Source organism: Ostrinia furnacalis, unplaced genomic scaffold (assembly GCF_004193835.3).
Source record: "Ostrinia furnacalis isolate ACB-3 unplaced genomic scaffold, ASM419383v2 OfSCF4106, whole genome shotgun sequence".
NCBI lineage: Eukaryota > Metazoa > Arthropoda > Insecta > Lepidoptera > Crambidae > Ostrinia > Ostrinia furnacalis.
In genome coordinates, this window is record NW_021134345.1 from 145,517 (window position 1) to 171,526 (window position 26,010).

Below are 26,010 nucleotides of genomic sequence, written 5' to 3' on the forward strand. Positions count from 1 at the left end.
TCGTAATTTCATTTAAATAATCTTACACAAATAATAACAGTAACGGTAACGTTATTTGATTTAATTTTAATAATATGGCAACATTTTCTTTCACTGACATTCATTCATTCACTTGGCTGATCATAGTGATCATTCATTCACTCACTTGTCAAATATTTATTTGAGGGTTCCTTTGGAGAATATCGATTTTTTGAGAAAATTTCTAGATTATTTGCAATTAGTTTTTCATATTACAGTGAAATTATAAACGTATAATGGGCAAAAAGGGTGTTGTTGCTTTCATTAAGGACTTTTACTACGATCCCTTCAAATGGTAAGTGAACATAACCTCTGTAGGAGAATGTGGTTTAATTCTTTCTTAACGTTATGTTTCGTCAGAAATAAATAAAGTATAGCGTGCCGATGAAAAGCAAGCTGACTCATAGTTGAAAACAAAACTTCACACCCAAATGAAATGCATAGTTCACGTGCACATTATTTCTTTGAATCAAAGTATCACCTTCTCCAGTACCTAAAAAATTATAGCTTTATTTTTCTCCATGATATATTCAGTTTTAGTCATAAAAATCAGCAATAAATCACAATCGGATAACTTGAATTCATTCCATATTAATTGTTACAATTCTAATCATTATTAGTTTACGTTTTGACTTATCACTGAAATGCTTATTCTAATTATAGTTTTATGACTTTGTAACCATTTCAAATAAAATGCGTAAAGCAATATGCAGTGATAAGAACGTTTTGTTTGTGTTATCACATGTAGTAGGTAATCGTTGTTATTTAAAATTGACCTTTGTTAATCTTTCAGGTCAGTCGTGAAAAGCGTGGGATTCTTCACAGTCGGAGTTGTGATCGCTAGCGAGTGCACAGGCCTGGAATTAATGCCCGCAGTACCTCAATAAATACGTTAAAACTTATTTTAAGCTAAACAAGATGTTAAATTATATACTATTAGTTCTTTACGTGGGCGTTGTGCTTAGTGATGTGGAGAAACGACCAAATTTTGTTGTTATTCTCACCGACGACCAAGATGTCGTTTTGGGTGGTATGGTTAGTAATCACAACATAATGTTAAGTGACGAATAAATAGATTAGAGAGAAAAATGAAGTTTTATTTAATTTCAGACCCCAATGAAGAATGTGCACCAGTTTATTGCGAAAGAAGGAGTAACTTTTACAAATTCTGTAAGTAAATGAGGTTTTTGTTACTCTTCTTCTTCTTCTTCTTCTTTTCAGCCAAATGACGTCCACTGCTGGACTAAGGCCTCCCCCAAGGTTTTCCACAATGTTTTTTGTTACTCAGTTTATAATAATTATTTAAAATATATTGGTATGTGAAACCTACCTATTAGCAAACATTTTAGCTTAGAATTTATGATGCAACAGATGATTATTTATCTAACTTGATGATATTATTTCTGTTGTTGTAATGTTTGAGTTGGTGATAAATTTTAAAAGGTTTTGTTAGAAATTGAAAAGATCTTTATTGAGCAATTTCTGATAAGAATAGGTCCCCACAATTAATTATAGTGTGTCAATTTTGCCACCAATACATCACCTCTTGTTATTATTAAGTTATTTGAACACTATCTGCAGTACGTAACGTCTCCCATATGCTGCCCGAGCCGTGCCAGTCTCCTCACCGGTCTCTACATCCATAACCACCACACCCATAACAACAGCCTCCACGGCAACTGCTACGGACAGGAGTGGAGGGAGAACGAGCATAGAGTGTTCGCTAATGCTCTCCAGGACTCGGGGTATAATACTTTCTATGCGGGCAAATATATGAATCAGGTGAGTGATAATAAACCTTTTATTTGTGTTCAAATAGAGTAGATTAGGATGGACCACCCTTACTCTTCNCACTCTTCCTGTGGGTGTCGTATGGGACGACTAGAGGACAAATAAATATGCTAAACTCGAGTTTCTTACTTCCATTTGCCTCTGATTACTGACGCGACAGTAGTCCAATAGCATCGGTATCGGACTGAATCAAGACTCGTGGAACGCGGGTTCGAAACCTGCTGCCGCTGGACTACTAGTGGGGAACCTGAACCCACTCGTAACACAAGCATATTTTGCTATCCTCGAGGGGTTAGCGAGAATTTAAATCCTCCTGCAATAGAAACTAAAATGACTGAATATGAAAATTGCTCTGCCAAATGGTTTCCTATCGCGGTTTCGTTCGTTTCAGCCAAATGACGTCCACTGCTGGGTAAAGGTGGTGACGGTGAAGGTGACGTCCACTGCTGGGTATAGAAATCCTTGGGGGAGGCCCAAGGATTTCTATAACGACCGGTCCTGCGCTGCACGCTTTCAGGCTCTTCCTGCGACCTTCACCAGATCGTCGGTCCACCTAGTGGGAGGCTTGCCCACGCTACGTCTTCCGGCCCGAATCGAGATCCGCAAGAGAGAACTAAAGTGACCGAATTAGCTCGCAGTTGCTAAAATCAAGTGGCAGTGGGCGGGGCACATAGCTCGTAGATGGCCGTTATTGCAGTTCTTTCCGCGTAAAGTCTTTGGCTTTCAAGCTATCCTCAAATAACTCTGATCCCTATCGTTATTATAATTAGGCACAATAATTTCCTTTCCAGTACGGCGTGAAAGAGGCCGGCGGTCCAGAGGTGGTGCCTCGTGGATGGAGCGAATGGCACGGTCTGGTCGGCAACTCAGTGTACTACAACTATACCATGTCCAACAACGGTGTGCCGACGCATTCCACTGACTTGTACCTTACTGACGTTATCGTGAGTTTGTTTGATTGTTTTCTGTAGAAGGAGCATGAATAATTTATTATTATCGGTATCTTATGGTAAGGCCATCCGTCCGGGTTTCTCCGAGCGCCCGGGCGGGGTTTTATTTATTGTCCAAGTATGTATTGCCTGGGCCAATGCCGGGCGATGCAAACCTGTTGACATATCCGGATTCTGGGCTCCAAAATCCGGGGTTTTCACGCGTTTTATCCTGGTTGCCAAATTTTAGAGATGGCAACCCTATCTTATGGCATGGAAATCAGTTATTTTTAGGAAAAAAAACAGAGTGAGATTGTGTAATACGACTGATGATCTTCCATACTTGCGACCTTGCTTACACAAAGACAAGACATTTATCATGGAAGTAATTATACTTATTGTCTTGTCTTACGCTTAGTTATTTTGACAGAAATATTTTTTATTGCTTGACGATAACTACTTTAGGAGAATTCTACCTGCATTTTATAGGTGATTGTCCTCTGATTTTTTATCGCCCTACACTATAAAAAACTATTTTGATAATCACCTTGTTTGCCAGCCAAACGCCAATCTTACCCCAGACAACTTAAAATGTTATTTTGAGCAGTTTTGAGCAAAGAGGCCATAGCCCATAGGCCTTCCCTGAGTATACCTACATAGTTAAAGCAAAATAAACCTTATTCAAAGGTACTAAATTCCCTTTCAGCGTGACCTCAGCATCAGCTACATAGAGAACCAGACAGAGTCGCGTCCCTTCCTAATGGTACTGGCACCGCCCGCGCCGCATCAGCCGTTCACTCCCGCTCGGCGACATGAAGGCGCCTATAGCAACGTCACCGCCGTCAGGCATCCCAACTTCAACGTCGCTGTTCATGTGAGTTAAATATTTGTANTATGATGCAGTCGATACAGAGAACTTTAGTCCGGTCCCTCAGCACGTAGAATTTTGTCCAATGACCCAAGCTACCCATCCTTATCGCTCGCGCGTAGTTATATTGCTGTTGCGCTCGCACACTCACTGCTGCCGCTCGTCGCACAGTCGCGATAGCAATATTAAGCGCGAGCGATAAGGATAAGTAGCTTGGGGTCATTGGACAAAATTCTACGTGCTCCGCGACCAGACTTTAGACGGAGCCGCGTCCCTTCTTAATGATGCTCGAGGCGCCACGAGGGCGCCTATAGCAACGTCACCGCCGTCAGGTATCCCAACTTCAATGTCGCTGTTCATGTAAGTTATATTAAGGAACCAGAAGGAGCCGTGGCCCTTCTTAATAGTGCTGGCTCCATTCTATTTCCCTAGAAAATTATATGCCAAAAGTTTCTAAACTATTTATTAGGAATATAAATGAACATGATAAACAAACTGAACATTATTGTTTTAAGAATTTTTCCTTACAACAAAGGCAGAGCCATGTCCAATAATAGCCTTCTATTGTCTACACTAATATTATAAAGAGGAAAACTTTGTTTGTTTGTTTGGTAGTAATGAATAGGCTCAAAAACTACTGGACCGTTTTTAAAAATTCTTTCACCATTTGAAAGCTACATTATCCACGAGTAACATAAGCTAAATTTTATTTGGAAAAAAATAGGGTTCAGGGGTCCACGCGCGCAAAGCCGCGGGCGGAAAGCTATACACCGTGTTACTTTGCATTCTTGCCATATTCACAGAGATAAAAGTAGGGAACAATACCTATTATTTAAGATAAACAAGAGACTCCCATAAAGAAAGTACACTAAGATTTTAGTAAATTTGGTTTTTCAGTACAAATTGGAATAAACCCATTTTGTCTCGCACGTTCTACAGGTGCAAGTGGAATAAACCTAGTGGGCGTGGCCTAGTTCTTAATTTTATGGCTCTTATTTGTATAGCTTAGCCTACGAGAATGTCGGCCTGCTGTCACAGAAAGACCAAGATACGAGCTGAGATCGACGGGCCGATATTTTGTTACTGTTTGATTAAAAAAACACATTTAATTTATGTAAAAAAAAATCCCTCCAACTATCTGATGTTGTCTTTTGGTTTAGTTTTGACAGATCGTTAAAAACGGAACTATTTCTACCTCTCGTTCCCACCGCTGCATCTTCTGTGCACCCAGGGTCTACAGCTTGAACGCCAACAAAAGCCCAATCTTCATTGGTGGGCAAGTTTGTCCCAGGGGAAAGTTAAACTGTCTTTAGATCGCGCGTTAAAAGTAAGTCAGTTGAATGGTTCATCTTGCCTGATGTCGATTGTTTCCAACTCAGCCAGGATCTATACAGTCTAACCACCAACAAAAAGTCAGGGGTTATATTCAAACTAAAAATTTAATCTCAATCATTAAAATTTGTCGGCCGTTTGGTGTAGTGGTTCAGAACGGACTACTATGCCGAGAGGTCCCGGGTTCGATTCCCGGCCGGGCAGAAATTGAAATTATGAATTTTAATTTCTGTGACGGGTCTGGGTGTGACTATGTATAATATGTGTTTTTAAAAAAAAAAGTATATAAGTAGTATAACCGTTAAGCTAGCATCCATAACACAAGCATTAAGTTGCTTACTTTGGGGCTAGCTGGCGCTGTGTGAAATTGTCCAAAGATTTATTATTAAAAGGACAAGCACTGGCTCCTCCGAATGCCTCCATCGCCGCTCCCAGAATCCATGATGCCGGAACTAGACCGAGTTTACCGTTCCCGCTGGGAGGCGCTGCTGGCAGTCGACGAGATGGTTGCTGACGTCATCGGGGCTCTGGAGGTCAACGCCCTATTGGACAACACCTACGTCATATACACGTCTGACAACGGGTACCATATCGGTGAGTGATTAGTACAAGTACTGGCTCTGTATGGCTCCGTCGCCGCTCTCAAAGAATGCAGGAACTGCGGGTTTACTCAGAAAACGTTATCCCTACTTTGGAATGTTGCCATCCCTCTTACGCAAAGCGAGAAGCCACCATGAGCGACGGTGACAGATAGAACTGAAAATACGTAAACAGCTTTTCGGAGTAGGCAGCCCTACTGGATCGCGTGTACCGCTCCCACTGGGAAGCGCTGCTGGCTGTAGATGAGATGGTGGCTGACGTCATCGGCGCTCTAGAGGTCAACGCCCTATTGGACAACACCTACGTCATATACACGTCTGACAACGGGTACTATATCGGTAAGTGATTAGTACAAGTACTGGCTCCTAGGGAAAGCAAATCTCGCGAGTGTGGGGCTCAAGCGAGATCCCGCAAGTTTATGAATATAATCTGCGAGATTCGAGATCTTTCATCGATCAACGAGATTACATTCCCTACTGGTGGACGAAATGGTGGCTGACGTCATCGGCGCTCTCGAGGTCAACGCTCTCTTTGACAACACCTACGTCATATACACGTCTGACAACGGGTACCATATCGGTAAGTAATTAATACAAATACTGACTCTGTATGGCTCCGTCGCCGCTCTCAAAGAATGCAGGAACTGTGGGTTTACTCAGAAATCTTTATCCCAAGTTTGGAATGTTGCCATCCCTCTTACGCAAAGCGAGATGCCAGCATGAGTGACAGTGACGGATAGATCCGAAACTATGTGAACAGCGTTTCGGAGTAGGTAGCCCCGCTAGACCGCGTGTATCGATCCCGCTGGGAAGCGCTGCTGGCTGTCGACGAAATGGTGGCTGACGTCATCGGGGCTCTCGAGGTCAACGCTCTATTGGACAACACCTACGTCATATACACGTCTGACAACGGGTACCATATTGGTGAGTGAATAGAACAAGTACTGGCTCCGTATGGCTCCGTTGCCGCTCTCAGACAGCATGTTGCCGGAACTGCGGGGTGACTTCGAAACTCTGTTTACGTAATTACGGGTCTATCTGTCTCTGTCGCTCATGCTGGCATCCCGCTTTGCGCGAGAAGGATGGCAATATTCGAAACTTCGGAGTAGCTCCGCTAGACCGAGTGTACCGTTCCCGCTGGGAGGCGCTGCTGGCAGTCGACGAGATGGTTGCTGACGTCATCGGCGCTCTGGAGGTCAACGCCCTATTGGACAACACCTACGTCATATACACGTCTGACAACGGGTACCATATCGGTGAGTGATAAGTACAAGTACCAGTGGCTCCTAGGGAAAGCAAATCTCGCGAGTTGGGAGCTCAAGCGAGTTCCCGCGAGTTTATGAATGACAATTCTGCCAGATTTCGCCAGTTTCGAGATCTTTCTTTCATCGATCAACGAGATTACGTTCTCTCCTGGCTCCGTATAGTTCAATCACGTCTCGGAGAATGCCGAAACTGCTGGGTTACTCCGGAAAACGTTATCCAAAGTTTGGAATTGGAATGTTCCCATCTCTCTCACGCAAAGCGTGATGCCGGCATGAGCGATGGTGAAGGATAGACTCGACACTACTTGCTATATCGCGTGTACCGATCCCGGAAGGAAGTCTTCAAATCACTTCAATTTTGTTCAGTAATGACTAGATTTTCATGTTTACTTGTTATTTTTATTTAATCAATTTTTCTATTTTATTAGCCGTAAAAAAGTGTAATAATTTTTGAAAGGAATAAAATATGTATTATTAACATGTAAATTCTTAGAAGTATCGATTTTAATTTATAAATTGCCAGTTTGTATTAGTTTAGCACGTAATGGTGGATGGTGCGGTCACCATGAGTTGCAAGTCTACAACTAATTTTATATCCACCACAGGTCAATTCTCCCAAGTATACGACAAACGGCAGCCTTACGAAGCGGACATAAAGGTGCCACTCGTCATCCGAGGTCCTGGCCTGAAGAAGAACGCCCAAAACCCTCAGCCAGTCTTAAACATTGACATAGCACCGACCATACTACATCTAGCCGGTGTAAAGGCACCCGAAATGGACGGCAGACCAGTGAAAATGGAAAAGGAAGAAGTGGATGAACGGTATATGCTGGTGGAATATTATGGGGAAGGCAGAGATGGTTCTGTCGACCCGAATTGCCCGTGGAAGTATGACAGCGATAACCTGGCGGTAAGTGTTTCTTCTTCTTTTGTTGATAGCGATGAACTTGTTAGAATATCGGACTAACCATATCGGGGATAAGATGTTAAAAATTTTCATTGATTTTCGATTATCATAATACCAAGATAAGGTTGGTGGCAATACAATATCGGCCAGTCCAGAGCCACATAAAAGATTAAAGACTTTTCTCACAAAAAGCTTGAAAAAATGTTGATCGACAATGTCAAGTGCCAGTGACGTAACAGTTCAACTTGAATAGTTATTAGTGTTATTACCACTATAACAAATAAAATCAAAATTAATGGGTGGCATTCAAGAAACGTCTATTTTGTCTTGTTTTATTCCAGTCGAATATGCTACAGTACCTAGTAAGTCTGACTCTTTCTTGACGGTTTCATCATCATCATCATGTCAGCCATAGGACGTCCACTGCTGAACATAGGCCTCCCCTAATGCTTTCCACGTTGATCGATTGGTAGCGGCCTGCATCCAGCGCTTCCCTGCTACCTTTACGATGTCGTCGGTTTAATTAATATTAATTTCATTTCTACAGCAATGTTATCCAGAATACGATTGCAAGTGTCAAGACGCGAAGAACAACACGTTCGCGTGTCTCCGACACATTGCCAAGCGACTCAACATGAAGTACTGCATATTTGCTGACAGTGAGGTATGAATTGGCAACGACAGCACATCAAGCTTAACACTGTGGTGTCTTATTTAGTTGTGATAAGTGCTATTTTGCAGCAAAAATGTATAGGTCTGATGTGCTGTTGATTGTACATTAATACAGACACAGGGCCCGATGCCGTTGTCCACTATCTCTAGAAATAATGTATCTTTCTCTTTCTTTACTGCTGGCAATGAATCAGGCAACACAATAATAGACTTTGTCTAATGCTGTTCCTTCTCAGCACTGACCAACATTACTGTCCCAAAGCATAATATTGGTTCAGAATTGTATTGAGATACTTAGACTGACTTTCAATAATTAAATAAATTTTATTTAGGCTGCGTTGCACCATCTTACTTTAACTATAAAAAACGTCAAAAGTCTGGCAAACTCCATACAAAAACACCGGTTATGGTTATAGTCACGGTTAAAATAAGGTGGTGCAAGTCAGCCTTACTATCGGGTCGGGCCCATTGCATGACACAAAATCATAAATAACAATTTCATTCATTCATCATTCATTCACATCATAACAAGCTTTTCTCATTGTTCATTTGTAATATCCATTGCAGTTGTGTTTTCGATCCAATGTGAAAAGTATGTATTTTTTTCTGTACAAGTCCTTAAAACCACTTGGATAAAGTCGTAAATGGTTAGACAAAAAGCAATTCACTTTTATTTTACATCCTATAGCTAACAACGCCTACAAAGAAGGTACGTCGTAAGGTTGGAAGAAACCGTATAAAAAAGAAACGAAGATACAGGTTGAAGAAACAGCGGTCATTCAAAAATAGCCATTGGGTATGTTGTAATTGGATCGAAAACGGCACATAACTAATGTTTCACCGAAATCATTTTCATTTCATACTTCTATGTATTCTCCTAGACGAGCTGTTCCAATAAATATCTTTAAATTATAGTATTTTATAATAAATTATCTTGTAAATAACGACAATATTTTATTAGGCATATTAATCGATACATCATATCGCCAATTGACAGAAACTTAGAAATATTTTCTCAGCACCGCAGTCTGTCTAGAAGTATACATAGAAGTATTTGACAGTACCACAAACTTATTTGAATCTATAAAATTAAAAATCGACATAACTCGCATAAAATGTTATAATCTCAGATAAGTTTGAGGTACTATGTCACAAGCAAATCGACCTCAATCACCAAATTACGAATTTTTTCTTAACGGATTTCAATTTTTTCACTATATACGTATTTTCATTTTTTCAGCAGTGATTGGAGTATTATTTTCTTATGTAAATCTTTTAAGTTACTAGCCGATTCACTTTGTTTATATGTTAATTATTCACTAAATTAGACCTTATTGTGTTCAGTTAAAGTAGCTATTAGTTGTTTTAGGGACTGTTGCCTTTTTCCCGTAGATAAATTCCATTTGCACTGTATACAATTTTATCTTCTGGGTCAATTATTACGTCTAAATAATTAATCATCTAAAAACTTGTTACAGAAATTCGCTGAGCTATACGACCTAGCAGCCGATCCTTACGAGCTGGAGAACTCCGTAGACGACGAGTTTCAGGCCATTATAGTGTGGTACAACAACTACTTAAGCCAAATGTTGAAGTGTAAAGGGGCTAAGAACTGCGACGATCCCTTGGGAGAGTCCGTTCAATAGTTAGGGCACAACTACACTAGTAGACTATGCGGGAACGAAGCGCGAGCCTGCACACCGAAGTATGGGCGACCCACGGCGAATCTAACCGAAGTGCGTGTTTACACTATAAGTATCGATCAATTTCCGCATAGTGTACTTGCGTCTTATGTGATGCTACTGACTCAATTATGTAATGAATCAATGTTTGAGTGTAAGATCGATATTTATCTCAATTAGGTACTTAAAAGTTTCGGCCTAATTTTTCTGATGAGAGCCTCACTCTAGTATGAATCGAAATTAGAATTATGTAACTTCCCATATTAAAAAACAACGCACAAAACTTGATTCAATCTCAGTCAATCAATCAAGTCTCAATTTATGTTGAAGTTCAATCTCATTTTGAGCTGCGTTCTTTAATACGCTCCTTCAGGCTTTAGATTCAAGCCTCAAGTACTTAAGTCCTAATTGTAAAGTTCACGTTCTCATAAATACGAGTCTTTCAATGCTTTAATGAGATGAATGAAAAATATTTTCTTTATTGTAGCTAACGGGTAAACATTATTTAGACACTATTCTTCCACTAGCACTATGTTTTAGGGTATTGGCACCAAAGCGTGATCTTAGGTTTACGAAATATTTAAAATTGTGTGTTGTGCTACTTGCTTTAGCTTCGTTACTGTAATCCATAGTGTGTAAAGAGAACTGTAGCGGAAAATAATATTTTTATAGGTATTTTCATAAGAACTTATTCCATTAAAATGTTCGTGAGTGAAATTTCAAACGTCCTGTATGTGTAAATGTGAATGTGCAAAATATATTTTTAAATACAGTTTGGATTAGTTCCTGATAACGTAGTCGTAATGTAACTGAAAATAAATTATATTACAATGTATTCATGTTTTTATTATTATGTAAATTAGTTTAACCTGACATGACTTTAAAAGAGTTCGGTAGGTATTAAAACAAAGACATCTCTATTTTTTTAAATCATTTATATTACAAACCAATCAACAGTTTAATAAAATATTAAAATCTAATAATATCAAAATACATCACAGTCACGTAATGGCAGCTTATTGTACTTCATCGGAATGTAAATCTGGAAATAAAAAAAAATGCACTTAGCTCACAACAAATTCATGTTGAATAACAGAATTTGCACAATGTTTTCCCACTATACTTTGCCAAATTGCATCATATTTTCCAAAAAAATAATAAAAACGGAACTATTTCATATTTCAGTCATTTGTTTCTTTGTCATTACGGTCATTATTTTATCAGTGGTCAAAATATTGAAAGTCAAACTGAAGAAGTAGTTGTTATGTAATGTAGGAAGTGGGTGTTACCACACAGAGTGGGCGTTGCCATACATTTAGATTATAAACAGAAATACTTTTAAATGATCACCAACCTTAATTCAGGTAACGGCAGGCACTTGCTGTCGGTTCTGTATGCTAAAGTAGTCGGTCACTTTGCTTTGGCATTGGATATCTTCTTTGTGCACCAGTGGGCAGGGGAAGTACTTCTGAAAATCATATTGTTAATAATTTGCCGCAGGCCGCTACCAATCGATCAACATGGAAAGCATTGGGGAAGGCCTATGTTCAGTAGTGGACGTCCTATGGCTGAAATGATATGATGATGATGAATTTTATTTGCCGAAATCGAATCGACTAATTGAGGTTAACCTTAGCTGGAGGGGGGAGGAGAATGGGACTATTCAAAAAAGTATAGGAAATATGAGCTTCTTTAAAGCTGTTTGTGCTTAGACTATTAAGGCCGAGTTGCACCATCTTACTTTAACCGTAACTATAACCATATAACCGGTGTTTCTTGTATGTAGTTTGACAAACTTTTGCTAAATTTATAAGATGGTGCAACCCAGTTTAGATGTGAGTAGGTACGTGCATTGGTGTAAGCGACATCAAGTTAAAGTTTACTTTAAACTTCCATACCTGAACTGCTTTTGTTCCTCCAGAGATGTCGACTGTCGGGATCACCTGCTTCGGTTTCAAGAACTTCACGAACCGAATCATTTCGGAGAAACTCGAGTGTTCACTATAGGGTATACCTGAAGCAAAATAATTTTAATATTACTTATTATCTGGGAAAAAAAATACAAATTGTCACTAGTAACTGTGGCACAACGTGACACTTGCACATTTCTAAATGTCGCTCTGGCGCTTTTATGGAGTTACTTAAAGGACAATGACCAAAAATGTATGGAGTGTGGTCCAAATGTCCACCACTAACGAGACCTATGTAGTAAAATAGTCTACTAAATACTGATTCATTATAACCAAACCGGAATCAAAAATATGCTGTCAGTAAAAAGTTATGACTGAATGAAAAGTCATGTTTTTTACCTTTTGATCTGAAAAATGTTCTTGATATCATTCTACCCATCGCACATTTTGGATTAATCTATGCATGTTATGTCATGTCGCTTAGTGTGCCGTGTTAGATTCTCACTAAAAGAAAAAAAAATAACTCAGAAGAAAGACAACAATATTGGAATTATGGTAGGGTGGTCGCTGCTCCGTCCCTATTGGTTGTAGGGTGATGTTATATAACCTAAAACCATCCTTGATAAATGGGCTATCCATAACAAAAATATTTTTTCAAATCGGACCAGTAGTTCCTGAGATTAGCGCGTAAACTACTACAATTATTCCTACAGTCATAACTTTTCACTGACAGCTTCTTTTTTTTTCGTCCCATACTGAAAGTTAATCGGCCTGATCGTCACTTACCATCAGGTGCGATACAGGCCAAGAGCTTCCTCGTTGTGGATAAAAAAAATATCTCTATTTAATGGACTTTAAGCCAATATAGGTCTCATTAGTGGTGGACATTTGGACCACTTTTGGTCATTGTCCTTTAAAATGTAACTTGTCTAGGGCCTCTGGTCTGTCTAAAACTTAAAGATTGTTTAACGTTATCTACTTTTTGGTTCTTTAAGTAAAATGAGACTTAGTTTTCATGGTGTCATTGTTCAACCACTTACCATGTATGGTGACCATGTCTTTCTCGACAGAGGAATTCTTCCCATTCTCCCACCCACTAGGCTTGAAGGCCACCACCTCATTGAAAGCGCCCTGAAGACTGTCCAAATAGTTGCGCAGTTTCTGTTGATTATATTAAATTATTGGCAATAAATAAAACAATGTTTTCTGTTCTGAAACTTGCATAAAAATAAATAAAAAAAAGAAAACATGAAGAAAGAAGCAGTTACAATGCTCATTGCAGTGGGACCCCACACATCATGTCTTGACTCATGGTGACAAACACTTCCACCGTGGTTTTAGGGTAGGTAGAGGTCAGCTTCAAAGAGTAAGTGACATCCAAAGTGGCCAAAAATTTGAACACAACCTTATTCCAATTTTAACAAAGGAATCCTAGTATGGGAACCAGTGCCCTAAATTATTTTACTGACTGACAACTTTTGAAATAAATATTTTTTTATCATTATCTGCTTACCTCATGAGTCAGATCCCTCATCGGCACCACGTGTAGTTGACAGGAGTTCGGAGGGGCGTGGCTGAAACTCCGCCCTTCCACCGCTTGTAATACCCGATCCTTTTCTGGACACGCCCACACTGAACAACCAACGCGTCTGGCCATGCCGAGGAAGAACTTTTCTTTGCCTGATGATGTTAGTAAGGTTTGTTGGTGAAATCAGGTGAGATGCAGGCCAAGAGCGTCCTCGTTGTGGATAAAAAAATGGAATACACTATTCTTAGAAATAACAATCGCTACGTCAGCGTGACGTCATATCGTTCGATCCTGTTGTCTCTGTCTTAGAGAGGGAAGGCACGAGAAACCGGCCGCCCGGCGCACCGCGACTTTGCTCCAGCGCTTGGCTGTGACGGACGTTCTCTCGGTTCAGGGACTGTGATATTTGTGACCTAGATCATTATTTCTGCCATAGGCATATTTCTTTATTGCGTTAAATTGATTTGTGGAATTATTGGTTTCGGTTATGTAATAAATCGATATCTGCTGGTGCNTATAAATTAAATACTTATCAAATTCCTGTATACAGGCTGTCCTAAAACTCAACGATAAGCGGTCGCCGGGTGATGCGTTAAAATTGTTTAAACAAATAGTTTTAGGCAATAAATGCATACTTTATTTTAATTAAGCAGGACAAGCACTGGCTCCTCCGAATGCCTCCATCGCCGCTCCCAGAATCCATGATGCCGGAACTAGACCGAGTGTACCGTTCCCGCTGGGAGGCGCTGCTGGCAGTCGACGAGATGGTTGCTGACGTCATCGGCGCTCTAGAGGTCAACGCCCTATTGGACAACACCTACGTCATATACACATCTGACAACGGGTACCATATCGGTAAGTAATTAATACAAATACTGACTCTGTATGGCTCCGTCGCCGCTCTCAAAGAATGCAGGAACTGCGGGTTTACTCAGAAAACGTTATCCCTAGTTTGGAATGTTGCCATCCCTCTCACGCAAAGCATGAGTGACAGTGACGGATAGATCCGAAACTATGTGAACAGCGTTTCGGAGTAGGTAGCCCCGCTAGACCGCGTGTACTGTTCCCGCTGGGAAGCGTTGCTGGCTGTAGATGAGATGGTTGCTGACGTCATCGGCGCTCTGGAGGTCAACGCTCTATTGGACAACACCTACGTCCTCTACACGTCTGACAACGGGTACCATATTGGTAAGTGATAGTACAAGTACTGGCTCCTAGAAAATGCAAATCTCGCGAGTTGGGAGCTCAAGCGAGTTCCCGCGAGTTTATAAATAACAATTCTGCGAGATTTCGCCAGATTCGAGATCTTTCATCGATCAACGAGATTACATTTCCTACTGGCTCCGTATGGTTCAATCACCTCTCGGAGAATGTCGAAACTGCTAGGTTACTCCAGAAAACGTTATCCAAAGTTTGGAATTGGAATGTTCCCATCTCTCTCACGCAAAGCGTGATGCCGGCATGAGCGATGGTGAAGGATAGACTCGACACTACTACGTAAACAGTTTCGGAGTAACCCTGCTAGATCGCGTGTAGGTACCGATCCCGCTTAGGAAGTCTTCATATCACTTCAATTTTATTCAATAATGACTAGATTTTCATGTTTACTTGTTATTTAATATTTTTTTCTATTTTATTAGCTGTAAAAAAGTAATAATTTTTGAAAGGAATAAAATATGCCTTATTAACATATAAATTCTTAGAAGCATCGATTTTAATTTACAAATTGCCAGTTTGTATTACTTTAGCACGTAATGTGACTATGAGTTGCAAGTTTACAACAAATTTTATATCCACCACAGGTCAATTCTCCCAAGTATACGACAAGCGGCAGCCTTACGAAGCGGACATAAAGGTTCCCCTCGTCATCCGAGGTCCTGGCCTGAAGAAAAACGCTCAAAATCCTCAACCAGTCTTAAACATTGACATAGCACCGACCATACTACATCTAGCCGGTGTAAAGGCACCCGAAATGGACGGCAGACCAGTGAAAATAGAAAAGGAAGAAGTGGATGAACGGTATATGCTGGTGGAATATTACGGGGAAGGCAGAGATGGTTCTGTGGACCCGAATTGCCCATGGAAATATGACAGCGACAACCTTGCGGTAAGTGTTTTTAACTAATATAACTATTTTTATTAGTTTTCGATTTTCATTCGTTTCAGTCACTGCTGGACAAAGATCTCCTCCATAGATTTCCACATCAATCGGTCGTGCGCTGCCCGCATCCAGGCACAGTTAGCGTCAAATAGTTTGTGACACCAAAAGGGGTCAAAAACTTGACAACAAAACCGTATTTTAATTGTAATAAAGATGTGATGCGACTTTTTTGGCAACTTTAGGTGAACTATTTGACGCTGACTGTACTTCCCGCGACCTTCGCCTGATCGGCGGTTCACTTAGTGGGGGGCCTGCCCACACTCCCGTCTTCCGGCTCGTGGTCGCCACTGGACAACTTTTCTATCCTAACGACCATCAGCTCTACGAGCTATGTATGTGCCCTTGAGTTTAGCAATTCTGCGGGTCGGTCTTTTCTTTTTTAACGTGTTTTGTTCCAGTTTGAATTTCATAGATAGAATGTTACAGAACCTTGTATAAGCCTAGGCGCAGACACCGAATTTCAGTTGGGCTGTTAATAAGTATGGAGATGTATGGAAGTGCGCACATTACACCGATTTGGTGTCGGCCAATTCTTCATACAAATGAAAATCGGGCCCAACTATCGGCCAACTAAAAGTCGGTGGGCTGCGCCTAGGCTGAATCCGACTCACCCTTGACAGTTCGTTATATTAATTTGTTTTCTACAGCAATGCTACCCAGAATACGATTGCAAGTGTCAAGACGCGAAGAACAACACGTTCGCGTGTCTCCGACACATTGCCAAGCGTCTCAACATGAAGTACTGCATATTTGCTGACAGTGAGGTATGAATTGGCAACGACAGCACATCAAGCTTAACACTGTGGTATCTTAATCAGTTGTGATAAGTGGTATTTTGCAACAAAAATGTATAGGGCTGATGTGCTGTTGATTGTACATTAATACAGACACAGGGCCCGATGCCGTTGTCCACTATCTCTTGTAATAATGTATTCATCTCTTTCTTTACTGCTGGCAATGAATCAGGCAACACAATAATAGATTTTGTCTAATGCTGTTCCTTCTCAGCACTGACCAACATTACTGTCCCAAAGCATTGAGGATCATTTCGATTTTTAGCTGTGAATGCAGATTTATAGGGCTAAGAAATCCTTAATACACAGTGCAAAAATTTTTGTTCTACGACAAAAATTGACNACCCGCTCATAAACAGGCTAATGTTCTTTTTGAAAAAATCGGAATGACCTATTAATCCCGAATTCTATATTATTTCTACGTAAAATACATAAAATAATAAGTGAAATTAGTAAATACACCAAACTATTCAATAACAAGAGAGTAATCATTGTTTGTGTTGTTAACCACCAACTTTGAGTAAAGATGTCTTTTAATATTTTCAGTTCATATTTTATCGAGAATCTAGATATTCCTTTCAGGCATTTTCCCTTAGAGCCTTTATAAGCTTAAACCAGCGATCGGTGTATTATCAACTGATCAGTAGCAGATCGGTCAACTTTGTCCGCAGTTCATCAATATTTTCATATTCCCTGTTGTATACCAGATGAAGGGCAAGAGCTTCCTCGTTGTGGATAAAAAATGTTCTGTTCAGTGATTGTCTCTAAATGTGTTCTACGTAATGTAAACTTAGGGGATTGCAAACATTAGCTGTTAGTCCTAAGAAAGTCAAAAACATGTAACGGAATCTCCGACTTACCACTTTAGTGGAGCGATCACAGAAAATAATGGCCTATTAAGTACATGTTCTTTTGTGTTATTATGAAAGTTCAGAAAACTGCGCAGTTTTTAAAATTATTTTGGACCTTTGGAAGTTCTTTTTTTTTTCAAACTTTTATAGAAAATTTTAGAACGTTCTGCTAAAAGCATATTTTTTATGTTTCTAGCAAAATATTTGTATCTTGCATCAAAGATAGGAAGATAATGATTTTTTTCAAACATCTGCAATTAATAGGGAATCTGTCAAAAAAAAGAAATCTGAGAAAAGTCAATCCAAAAAAAAGATAAAAAAATTAAAGCCTACTAGGTCATAAAATTTGAAAAAATCACAAAATTAACGATAACTTCTAAACTACGAAAAATCGCAGAACATACATGGGGGTGAAATCGATAGGTCTAGTCCTCACCTATCACCTGCCTTCGGCTTGACACCTTACAAGAAACACCCTGTATATCAATTTATTTCTACTTTAGATAATCCGCCTTTAGAATGTATTCCAGTAGACGTTCTTGGAAAACGTTATTCATCGTTAACACCTTTGCTGCGGCAGTAACTTTCTAATACTTTCCATTCCTTCGGTACAAGGTCAGTAAACCTGGTATTAAAACTTACATTGTGGCGGCACAAGGCTNAGTAATTTTCTTTCACTAATTGTTTTTATTTTATTATTCACTATCTGAGTTTAGTTAATTTGAACGTCAGTTTGGGTCTCTTATCGCAATCACATGAGTGCACGCATGGGATTGTGCTAAAAGGCTGTGATCTTTCTAACATTTGTGAATTTTAACTTCAAGAAACGACGGTTTCACTTTGGTTCCTTGTAAACTGTCATACATTGAACTCACACCACTGACATTCCAGATGATTACCATGGAACCGACTAACATTTGTGAATTTTAACTTCAAGAAACGACGGTTTCACTTTGGTTCCTTGTAAACTGTCATACATTGAACTTACACCACTGAGATTCCAGATGATTACCATGGAACCGACTAACATTTGTGAATTTTAACTTCAAGAAACGACGGTTTCACTTTGGTTCCTTGTAACTGTCATACATTGAACATATACCACTGACATTCCAGATGATAACCATGGAACCGAACATGGATGAACCAACCTGGTGAGGGTCAGCCTCAAGCTGCACCTCAGGGCTCAGAGCATCAGCTTCCTGCGGACCAGGGCTGCGATGACCAGCCATTGGCGGGTCCGAGCTGCGCAGATCAGTTTTCAAACGTCGGGGAGGTTATGCTGCGCGCGGAAGAAGCCGTGGCTGATGGGGAGCAGGCAGCGGTCGAGGACGCCGCACGATCAGGAACGGCCGTCTTAGAAATAACACTCGCTACGTCAGCGTGACGTCATATCGTTCGATCCTGTTGTCTCTGTCTTAGAGAGGGAAGGCACGAGAAACCGGCCGCCCGGCGCACCGCGACTTTGCTCCAGCGCTTGGCTGTGACGGACGTTCTCTCGGTTCAGGGACTGTGATATTTGTGACCTAGATCATTATTTCTGCCATAGGCATATTTCTTTATTGCGTTAAATTGATTTGTGGAATTATTGGTTTCGGTTATGTAATAAATCGATATCTGCTGGTGCCGTACATTACTTTTAAAAAGCACTCTCACCTCTGATCCTTAAGACTATTTTAAATCTTTTTGCCTGGTCCTAAGAACCAAAAGCAATAAAATTGGATTTTTTCGTAGTAGGGTCAAACTTAGCTTAGCTTGGATATTAATTTTTTTTTGCAGATACATAAATTGCTGAACATAGGCCTCCCCAATGATTTCCACAAATGCTGGTAGGTAGCAACGGCCTGCGCCCAGCGCCTTCCTTCTACCTTGTGGGTGGATGTCCTATGAATCATTGGGGGAAGCCTATGTGCTGAACAGTGGACGTTCTATGGCTGAAATGATGATGATGATGATGAAACATTATACAAAGCTTCCAACCGGCCAATCTCGAAATCATTGGGGAGAGAATTGCAATAACGTGTTCAGCAGTGGACGTCTTGTGTCTGAAATGATGATGAATACAAACTAACTAAACATTTCAACTCACCAATAGTGTATGTGCCGCACACTATTAGCACTGACGAGAATTTCTTTCCTGCCTTCTCTAAAACCGCCTTCTTTTGACGCAACAAATAGAGAGCCATTTCTAAGCTTTGGTCTTGGGTTGGAAAGTCGTAACGTGGGTTGCAGTACCTGTGGATTATTATAATATAAATACTTGGAGTGCAAGTGTGGGTTTTGTTCCCCAATCGATAAAGCACACGATGTCGTGCCCAAAGAACTGCACGCAGGAAGATTTAATGAATGCTACTGACAACGCCAATCTTATAGCAGAGTTTCGGGCTGCCACTGTATAGGTTTTTTGTCGACAACAAACAAACCTATGTATAGTTTGTTGTCGACACGACAAGAAAAGATAATATTTTAATAGTCAAATGTGGTTCCAGCAGAGTAAAATAAGACCTTCTTTCTTAAGTCGTCGTTTGAAGTGTCTAAAGGAGGAGAAATTGCGTACATCAGGCCTCTCCAACCCTAAGATCATTTACCAGAGGCAAATGGTCATGTTCCTGCAATGGAGACTAAAAAACCTGAAGATAAAGATGAATAGTCAAGTGTACTTGAACAAGAAGCTGCAAAAATCAAACCGCATCATCTCAACTACTAGTCTCCTCTCAAAGAAAGGCACGAGCTACTTCAGAAGCTGTACAACAATCATAACTAAACTTACGTGGTGTCAAGGTACACAGTGTGGACGTCTTTGTTCCAGAAAATAGGGTAGGACTCCATGACAGGCGATGCTCTGAAGTCCCCGGTGTGCAATAACGTTTTCCCGTTCGGTAAAGTGAANAACGGCCCGATTTTTTCACCGGATTTAGCGGTGGCGTATGGTTTATAATGAACGTGTGCACATGCATCGGACATAGGTCCGGCGAGAAAATTGACAGCAAACAAAGGATATCCGTTTTTTGACGGTCCGTCGTCCGGTGAAAAAACGGACGTCTACAAGCGCTCTTAGTGACATCCAAAGTGGCCAAAAATTTGAACACAACCTTATTCCAATTTTAACAAAGGAATTCTAGTATGGGAACCAGTGCCCTACATTATTTTACTGACTGACAACTTTTGAAATAAATATTTTTTTATCATTATCTGCTTACCTCATGAGTCAGATCCCTCATAGGCACCACGTGTAGTTGACAGGAGTTCGGAGGGGCGTGGCTGAAACTCCGCCCTTCCACCGCTTGTAAAACCCGATCCTTTTCTGGACACGCCCACACTGAACAACCAACGCGTCTGGCCATGCCGAGGAAGAACTTCTCTTTGCCTGAAGATGAAAATAAGAATTGATGGTTAAATCAGGTGAGATGGAGGTCAAGAGCGTCTTCGTTGTGGATAAAAAATGGAATAAACCATTTTCAATCTTTTTGCCTTGTCCTAAGAACCAAAAGCAATAAAATTGGATTATTACGTAGTAGGCTCAAACTTAGCAAAGCTTGGATATTATTTATTTTTTTGCAGATACATAAACATTGCTAAACAAAGGGTACCGCCAATGATTCCTCAAATGCCGGTAGGTAGCGGCCTGCATTCAGCGCCTTCCTGCTACCTTTATGAGGTCGTCGGTCCACCTTGCGGGTGGATGTCCTATGAATCATTGGGGGAAGCCTATGTGCTGAACAGTGGACGTTCTATGGCTGAAATGATGATGATGATGATGAAACATTATACACAGCTTCCAACCGGCCAATCTCGAAATCATTGGGGAAAGAATTGCAATAACGTGTTCAGCAGTGGACGTCTTGTGTCTGAAATGATGATGAATACAAACTAACTAAACATTTCAACTCACCAATAGTGTATGTGCCGCACACTATTAGCACTGACGAAAATTTCTTTCCTGCCTTCTCTAAAACCGCCTTCTTTTGACGCAGCAAATAGAGAGCCATTTCTAAGCTTTGGTCTTGGGTTGGGAAGTCGTAACGTGGGTTGCAGTACCTGTGGATTATAATATAAATACTTGGAGTGCAAGTGTGGGTTTTGTTCCCCAATCGATAAAGCACACGATGTCGTGCCCAAACAACTGCACGCAGGAAGATTTAATGAATGCTACTGAGAACGCCACTCTTGTAGCGGAGTTTTGGGCTGACACTGTATAGGTTTGTTGTCGACATGACGAAAAGAAGATAATATTTTAATAGTCAAATGTGGTTCCCCCCAGCAGAGTAAAATAAGACCTTCTTCTTTCTTGGATGTCGTTTAAAGTGTCTAAAGAAGAAATTGCGTACATCAGGCTTCGCCAACCCTAAGACCATTTACCAGAGGCAAATGGTCATGTTCCTGCAATGGAGACTAAAAAACTTGAAGATGAAGAAGAATAGTCAAGTGTACTTGACCAAGAATCTACAAAAATCATATAGCGCATCATCTCAACTACTAGTTTCCTCTCAAAGAAAGGCACAAGCTACTTCAGAAGCTATACAACAATCATAACTAAACTTACGTGGTATCAAGGTACACAGTGTGGACGTCTTTGTTCCAGAAAATAGGGTAGGACTCCATGACAGGCGATGCTCTGAAGTCCCCGGTGTGCAATAACGTTTTCCCGTTTGGCAAAGTGAACACCAACATCAGTGCTCCAGGACAGCTAAAAGTCAACGCTTTTATATCTCTGGTTCTGTTATAAGTTAAAGCAAAGTGCAAACATGATCCATTTTAAGAAAAGAATCAAGAAGGCGATTACTTTGGTGAAAAAGGCAATACACTAACTTAGATTTCATGTAGGCAAAGATCTACATTGCAAAGTTAAATCAGATTAAAACAGTACTGCGAATAGTTCTTATTATCTACGTATTTGAGTCTAATTTACTTACTGATTAGCATCGACTGCTGTCACCTCGACGCCCTCCACGCGAATGGATTCGTCAGGATTTATCACGTGGATGCATTTCGGGCTGACGCCTAACCGAGATATGCATAAGTCCGCTAAATAATAAAATGGATCAATTAATTTTAAATTTTTTGGATGACTCTTTGAAACTGTGAGTAGGTGGTAAAGGAGACTCACCAGTAATTCTCGAACAAAACAGTAATTTATTAAATCCTTTCTTCAACCCTGAATAATGGTCCGAATGAAAGTGAGTAAGAAAATAATGCTTTACATTAGGGATCTCCCCGTAAGAAAAGGCGTCTACCGCGAAATGTGTACCTGTAAGATGAACATTCTTATAACTATCTGGATACTTCATGGAATTTGTAAGAATTTATTTTCAAAACTTACCGGCAACTATTTTATAGTGTGGGATATTTCGGGTGGTTACGGTAGATGTCTTCGTTGATTTCGACCTCGAAGGCAAGCTGAACTGGATCGAATCCACATTCTTTCTAGGCGAGTGGGAGCTTATACTGTCATTCCTGGACCTAGGTGAAGGCACGCGTGGTGCGTCAGAGCTAGAAATTTTAATTTCTTGCCGCCTCGGAGAGTCACTTCCCCTTCTGGACGTAGGTTTGGCAGATTTCGGAGATTCATTAGTACGACTCTTGCAAGAACCTCTGGCAATACGGTCGCATTTTACGGCGTCAATGACACCTGAATTTCTGCTCATGTCCTGTCTGACATCACGAACTACAACATCACCATTTGTATCCGCAACAGTACGAACGTCAGTGACTTTCAACGAGTTCAAAACATTGGTTTTACACGGCCAGTAGTCTACAATGGATCTCTGCTTCAAACTATCACCAGCTTTCCCATTCTTACGCGGAGATGCGATCAACTTTTTTTGTACACTGCCCTTAATTTTATTCCTTTGTAAAGTTTGTCGTTTCACTAATTTATAATTTGGTGGTTGGATAATGACGTGCGAGAGTTTATCAATGGCATCTGTGTTCAAAATTAGAACTTTTGAGTTTTCTGTGGAGTCATCTGACAGCTTTTTCCTTTTTATTTCTAAATTGACAGCTACATCAGATCTTTTAAGAGGTTTTTGGAAAGAGGCTTCATTCATATTCTCGTCTAGATTACTTTCGACGGAAATTTGTGAGCTCTCTACGATTTCACAGTCAACAGTAGCATTATTGTTGTGAGTTGAGACTAGTACCCTTTTGAGATTACTTTTATTTGTACTTACATCAAGTACGTTACAGTTATTAATACCGAAAGAGACAGATANTACAGATATAGAAGGTTTATCTGCATTATGGACTTCATACACAATGGTCTCATCATTATTACTCATGCAATCAACTAAATCAGTAGCAGATGATATTGATAATACATTATCATCATTATTCAGATAATTCTTACTTAATACAGGTTCTACATTATGAGGATTCTTAATGGGACTTAAATTAGAATTAAGTTGTACTGTACTCAGATCATCAATAGCAGAAAAGCCTAGGCTTCCCTCATGCTCTATTTCTTCACTTCTTACATCCTTTTCTTTTTCTACAACATTGTTTATTTTTGCCTGTACATGTATTGGCTCCTGTATAAGGTTTTGCGTATTTTGAAGATTTTCCTTATCTTTAGGAGGCTGAAAAAAATTGTTTAATTTGATAATTTATTTTACTGTGGAAGGACTATTTTAGTTTATTAAGTAGATTCAAAGATAGATTAGAGTTGTTATCTCATTTCTTTTGGATTTTGCCATTTTAAGTTTTTTTTTTAAGATATGGCTGTAATTTTTAGAGGGTGCATTATTCTTTTTACGTTTGCTGGTCTTAAATTGATTAAGAAAACTTTTGAAAAGAGATTATGATTAGTAATTTCCTTGATAAAATCAAATCATGCGCATAAAATTATAAAAAATATTTTGAGATATTCAAACCAATAAAAATAAGTCTAAGAGTTTTTACATACCTACAATCTACTTGCATTAAGTAACATTGAACAAGATCAAATCGCATTAGTATCATAGCAAAACATTGTAGCAATGTATAATGTGCCTAAGAAAAATCCATCCAATTGCAAAATTATGGACTGAATATAAATAAAAATTATGTATTTGTAAACTCAATATATTTTTTTTTATGCATAAAAAGGCAGGTATTAATAATTGTAATACAATCCATTTTATAACAAAAAGTGCCAAATGTGTTGGCTATTATACAGTCATGACAAATGGGCTGTACCCAGAGCACAAATAAATATTAAAAAGCAGTGCATAGGAATATGATTATGAGTGATTCATGCTCAGGACTTATGCTCGTTTTCACCATCAATCTCAAATTTTTAAGTGACCCCTTTGAAAAGAAAATTCCTGTTATGTGTTACCATAAAGGTCACTTAAAAATTAGGGGTTGATGGTGAAAACCGTCATTAATGTCCTATGTCCTCTAGATGGGGCAGAGGGCATCCACAACATATAACTACATAATAACATAATGATATAACATGCTCAAGGCACTACTAAAAACGATTATTTTGAAAACTTACCTTGTTTACAGTATTCAACTTGGTTAATCCATTACTTCTTCTAAGCGATAATGAGCAGCGGCTTGTAACAGAATTCTGGGTAATAATAATAAAAATAAGGAAAAATAAACACTTAAAAATAAAATATTAATTTGTAGTAGCGTTGGCTTTAATACATGCAGTCAATAGCAGGATAATCTAAAAGTTAGTTTGTTGTGACTTTCAACTTTGTTTTACTCAAAATTCGACTGAATTGAAAAAAAAAATTGCATAACTAAATACCTGTGTAAGTGTTAAATCCCCTCTTTCTTTTTTAATCGATCGTGGATTTAAAATAGAGGGTATAAAATCATTGATATCACTTCTATTCATTTCCCAATTTATTTATACCTACTGGGTTCCATCGAAAATACAGTTACTGCAACAATTACTTGCTCAGTGATCGCAACAGAGTAAATGAAAACGTGTTCACTCACACAGCTTTGTATAAATGAGTTAAGGGAATAATTTAATTGATGTTATTTATTTACAAAAGACAAAAATATTTAGCTTTTCGAGCGTGCAGTTTTTTTTTTGACACTTGACATTGACAGCAGTGATTGACAGTGCAGTACTTTTTTTACACAGGCTTCGTTCGGCCGAAAATAGAAATTGCACAAATAGAATTGTTACTAAAATAGCGATCGCCATGGCGAAGCCGAACTTTAATATGTTTTCGGCGAGAGGACACGTTTGTTAATTTAAAAAGTTAGCAGTGCTGCAGTGATAGCATTTACCACTGAATTTTAACGCCATTTTTCTTACTGGCTCTATTTTCGGCCAAACGCCTCCATTGTTAAACATCATTTTTCTTTTGAAGGAAAAGGCAAAGGCATTTTCGAACTGCTGGGCATTGTTCGAGGATAATATTAAACTTTTGAAGCTGTTAGTCAACTGGCTGTGTAATGTTAAGCCGTGTGTCTTTACTCTTTATAAAAAAACAGCAAGGCGTTTTCAGCCCCCCTAGACAAAACGCACTTTTTGATCGAATCGAAAATCGAATCCGTCAAAACTCCATACAAAAAAGGGACTTTTCGACCACTTTTCGACTGGTTTGCGATTATAATTTGCACTTTGTCTAGACCCACAGAAATATCCATCGTCTCTTAGGTTTTTAAATCTATGACCTATCCTTGGGAGGGAAGTAAGTTTCATTTTATAACCCTCATACTTTCACCGCACGGAGATCGGCAAAAATCCTAAATGAC

At 39.6% G+C, this 26,010-nt stretch overlaps 3 protein-coding genes across 7 annotated transcripts; 2 read left to right on the plus strand and 1 right to left on the minus strand.

Annotated features, from left to right (window-relative positions):
- Positions 1 to 116: 116 nt before the first annotated feature.
- On the plus strand, positions 117 to 10,771 carry LOC114358784 (N-acetylglucosamine-6-sulfatase). Of its 2 annotated transcripts, XM_028312827.1 has the most exons (11): positions 117 to 313; positions 812 to 1,053; positions 1,129 to 1,188; positions 1,600 to 1,800; positions 2,601 to 2,753; positions 3,445 to 3,612; positions 5,331 to 5,532; positions 7,408 to 7,712; positions 8,257 to 8,373; positions 9,070 to 9,177; positions 9,860 to 10,771. In XM_028312827.1, the coding sequence occupies exons 2-11, from the start codon at positions 937 to 939 to the stop codon at positions 10,025 to 10,027; spliced, it is 1,599 nt and encodes a 532-aa protein (XP_028168628.1). In that variant the 5' UTR covers positions 117 to 313; positions 812 to 936; the 3' UTR covers positions 10,028 to 10,771. The 2 variants fall into 2 exon arrangements, with proteins under 2 accessions (XP_028168628.1, XP_028168629.1); XM_028312828.1 differs by lacking the exon at positions 9,070 to 9,177 and having other exon boundaries at positions 118 to 313.
- Positions 6,299 to 16,465, plus strand: LOC114358785 (N-acetylglucosamine-6-sulfatase-like). 3 transcript variants are annotated; one of them, XM_028312832.1, is made up of 3 exons: positions 6,299 to 6,461; positions 15,304 to 15,608; positions 16,310 to 16,465. In XM_028312832.1, the coding sequence occupies exons 1-3, from the start codon at positions 6,371 to 6,373 to the stop codon at positions 16,430 to 16,432; spliced, it is 519 nt and encodes a 172-aa protein (XP_028168633.1). In that variant the 5' UTR covers positions 6,299 to 6,370; the 3' UTR covers positions 16,433 to 16,465. The 3 variants fall into 3 exon arrangements, with proteins under 3 accessions (XP_028168633.1, XP_028168630.1, XP_028168631.1); XM_028312829.1 differs by lacking the exon at positions 6,299 to 6,461 and adding an exon at positions 14,156 to 14,356 and having other exon boundaries at positions 16,310 to 16,459; XM_028312830.1 differs by lacking the exon at positions 6,299 to 6,461 and adding an exon at positions 14,584 to 14,689.
- LOC114358782 (DNA cross-link repair 1A protein) lies at positions 10,994 to 25,340 on the minus strand. 2 transcript variants are annotated; one of them, XM_028312825.1, is made up of 13 exons: positions 25,046 to 25,340; positions 24,785 to 24,859; positions 22,628 to 23,882; positions 22,415 to 22,555; positions 22,221 to 22,332; positions 21,970 to 21,994; positions 20,078 to 20,196; positions 19,397 to 19,542; positions 13,487 to 13,653; positions 13,014 to 13,134; positions 11,962 to 12,077; positions 11,418 to 11,531; positions 10,994 to 11,105 (listed from the first exon to the last, which is right to left on the minus strand). In XM_028312825.1, exons 1-12 carry the CDS (start codon positions 25,133 to 25,135, stop codon positions 11,424 to 11,426), a joined length of 2,475 nt encoding a protein of 824 aa, XP_028168626.1. In that variant the 5' UTR covers positions 25,136 to 25,340; the 3' UTR covers positions 10,994 to 11,105; positions 11,418 to 11,423. The 2 variants fall into 2 exon arrangements, with proteins under 2 accessions (XP_028168626.1, XP_028168627.1); XM_028312826.1 differs by lacking the exons at positions 13,487 to 13,653; positions 19,397 to 19,542; positions 20,078 to 20,196 and adding exons at positions 20,508 to 20,674; positions 21,200 to 21,345 and having other exon boundaries at positions 21,851 to 21,994.
- Between the last annotated feature and the right edge of the window lie 670 nt (positions 25,341 to 26,010).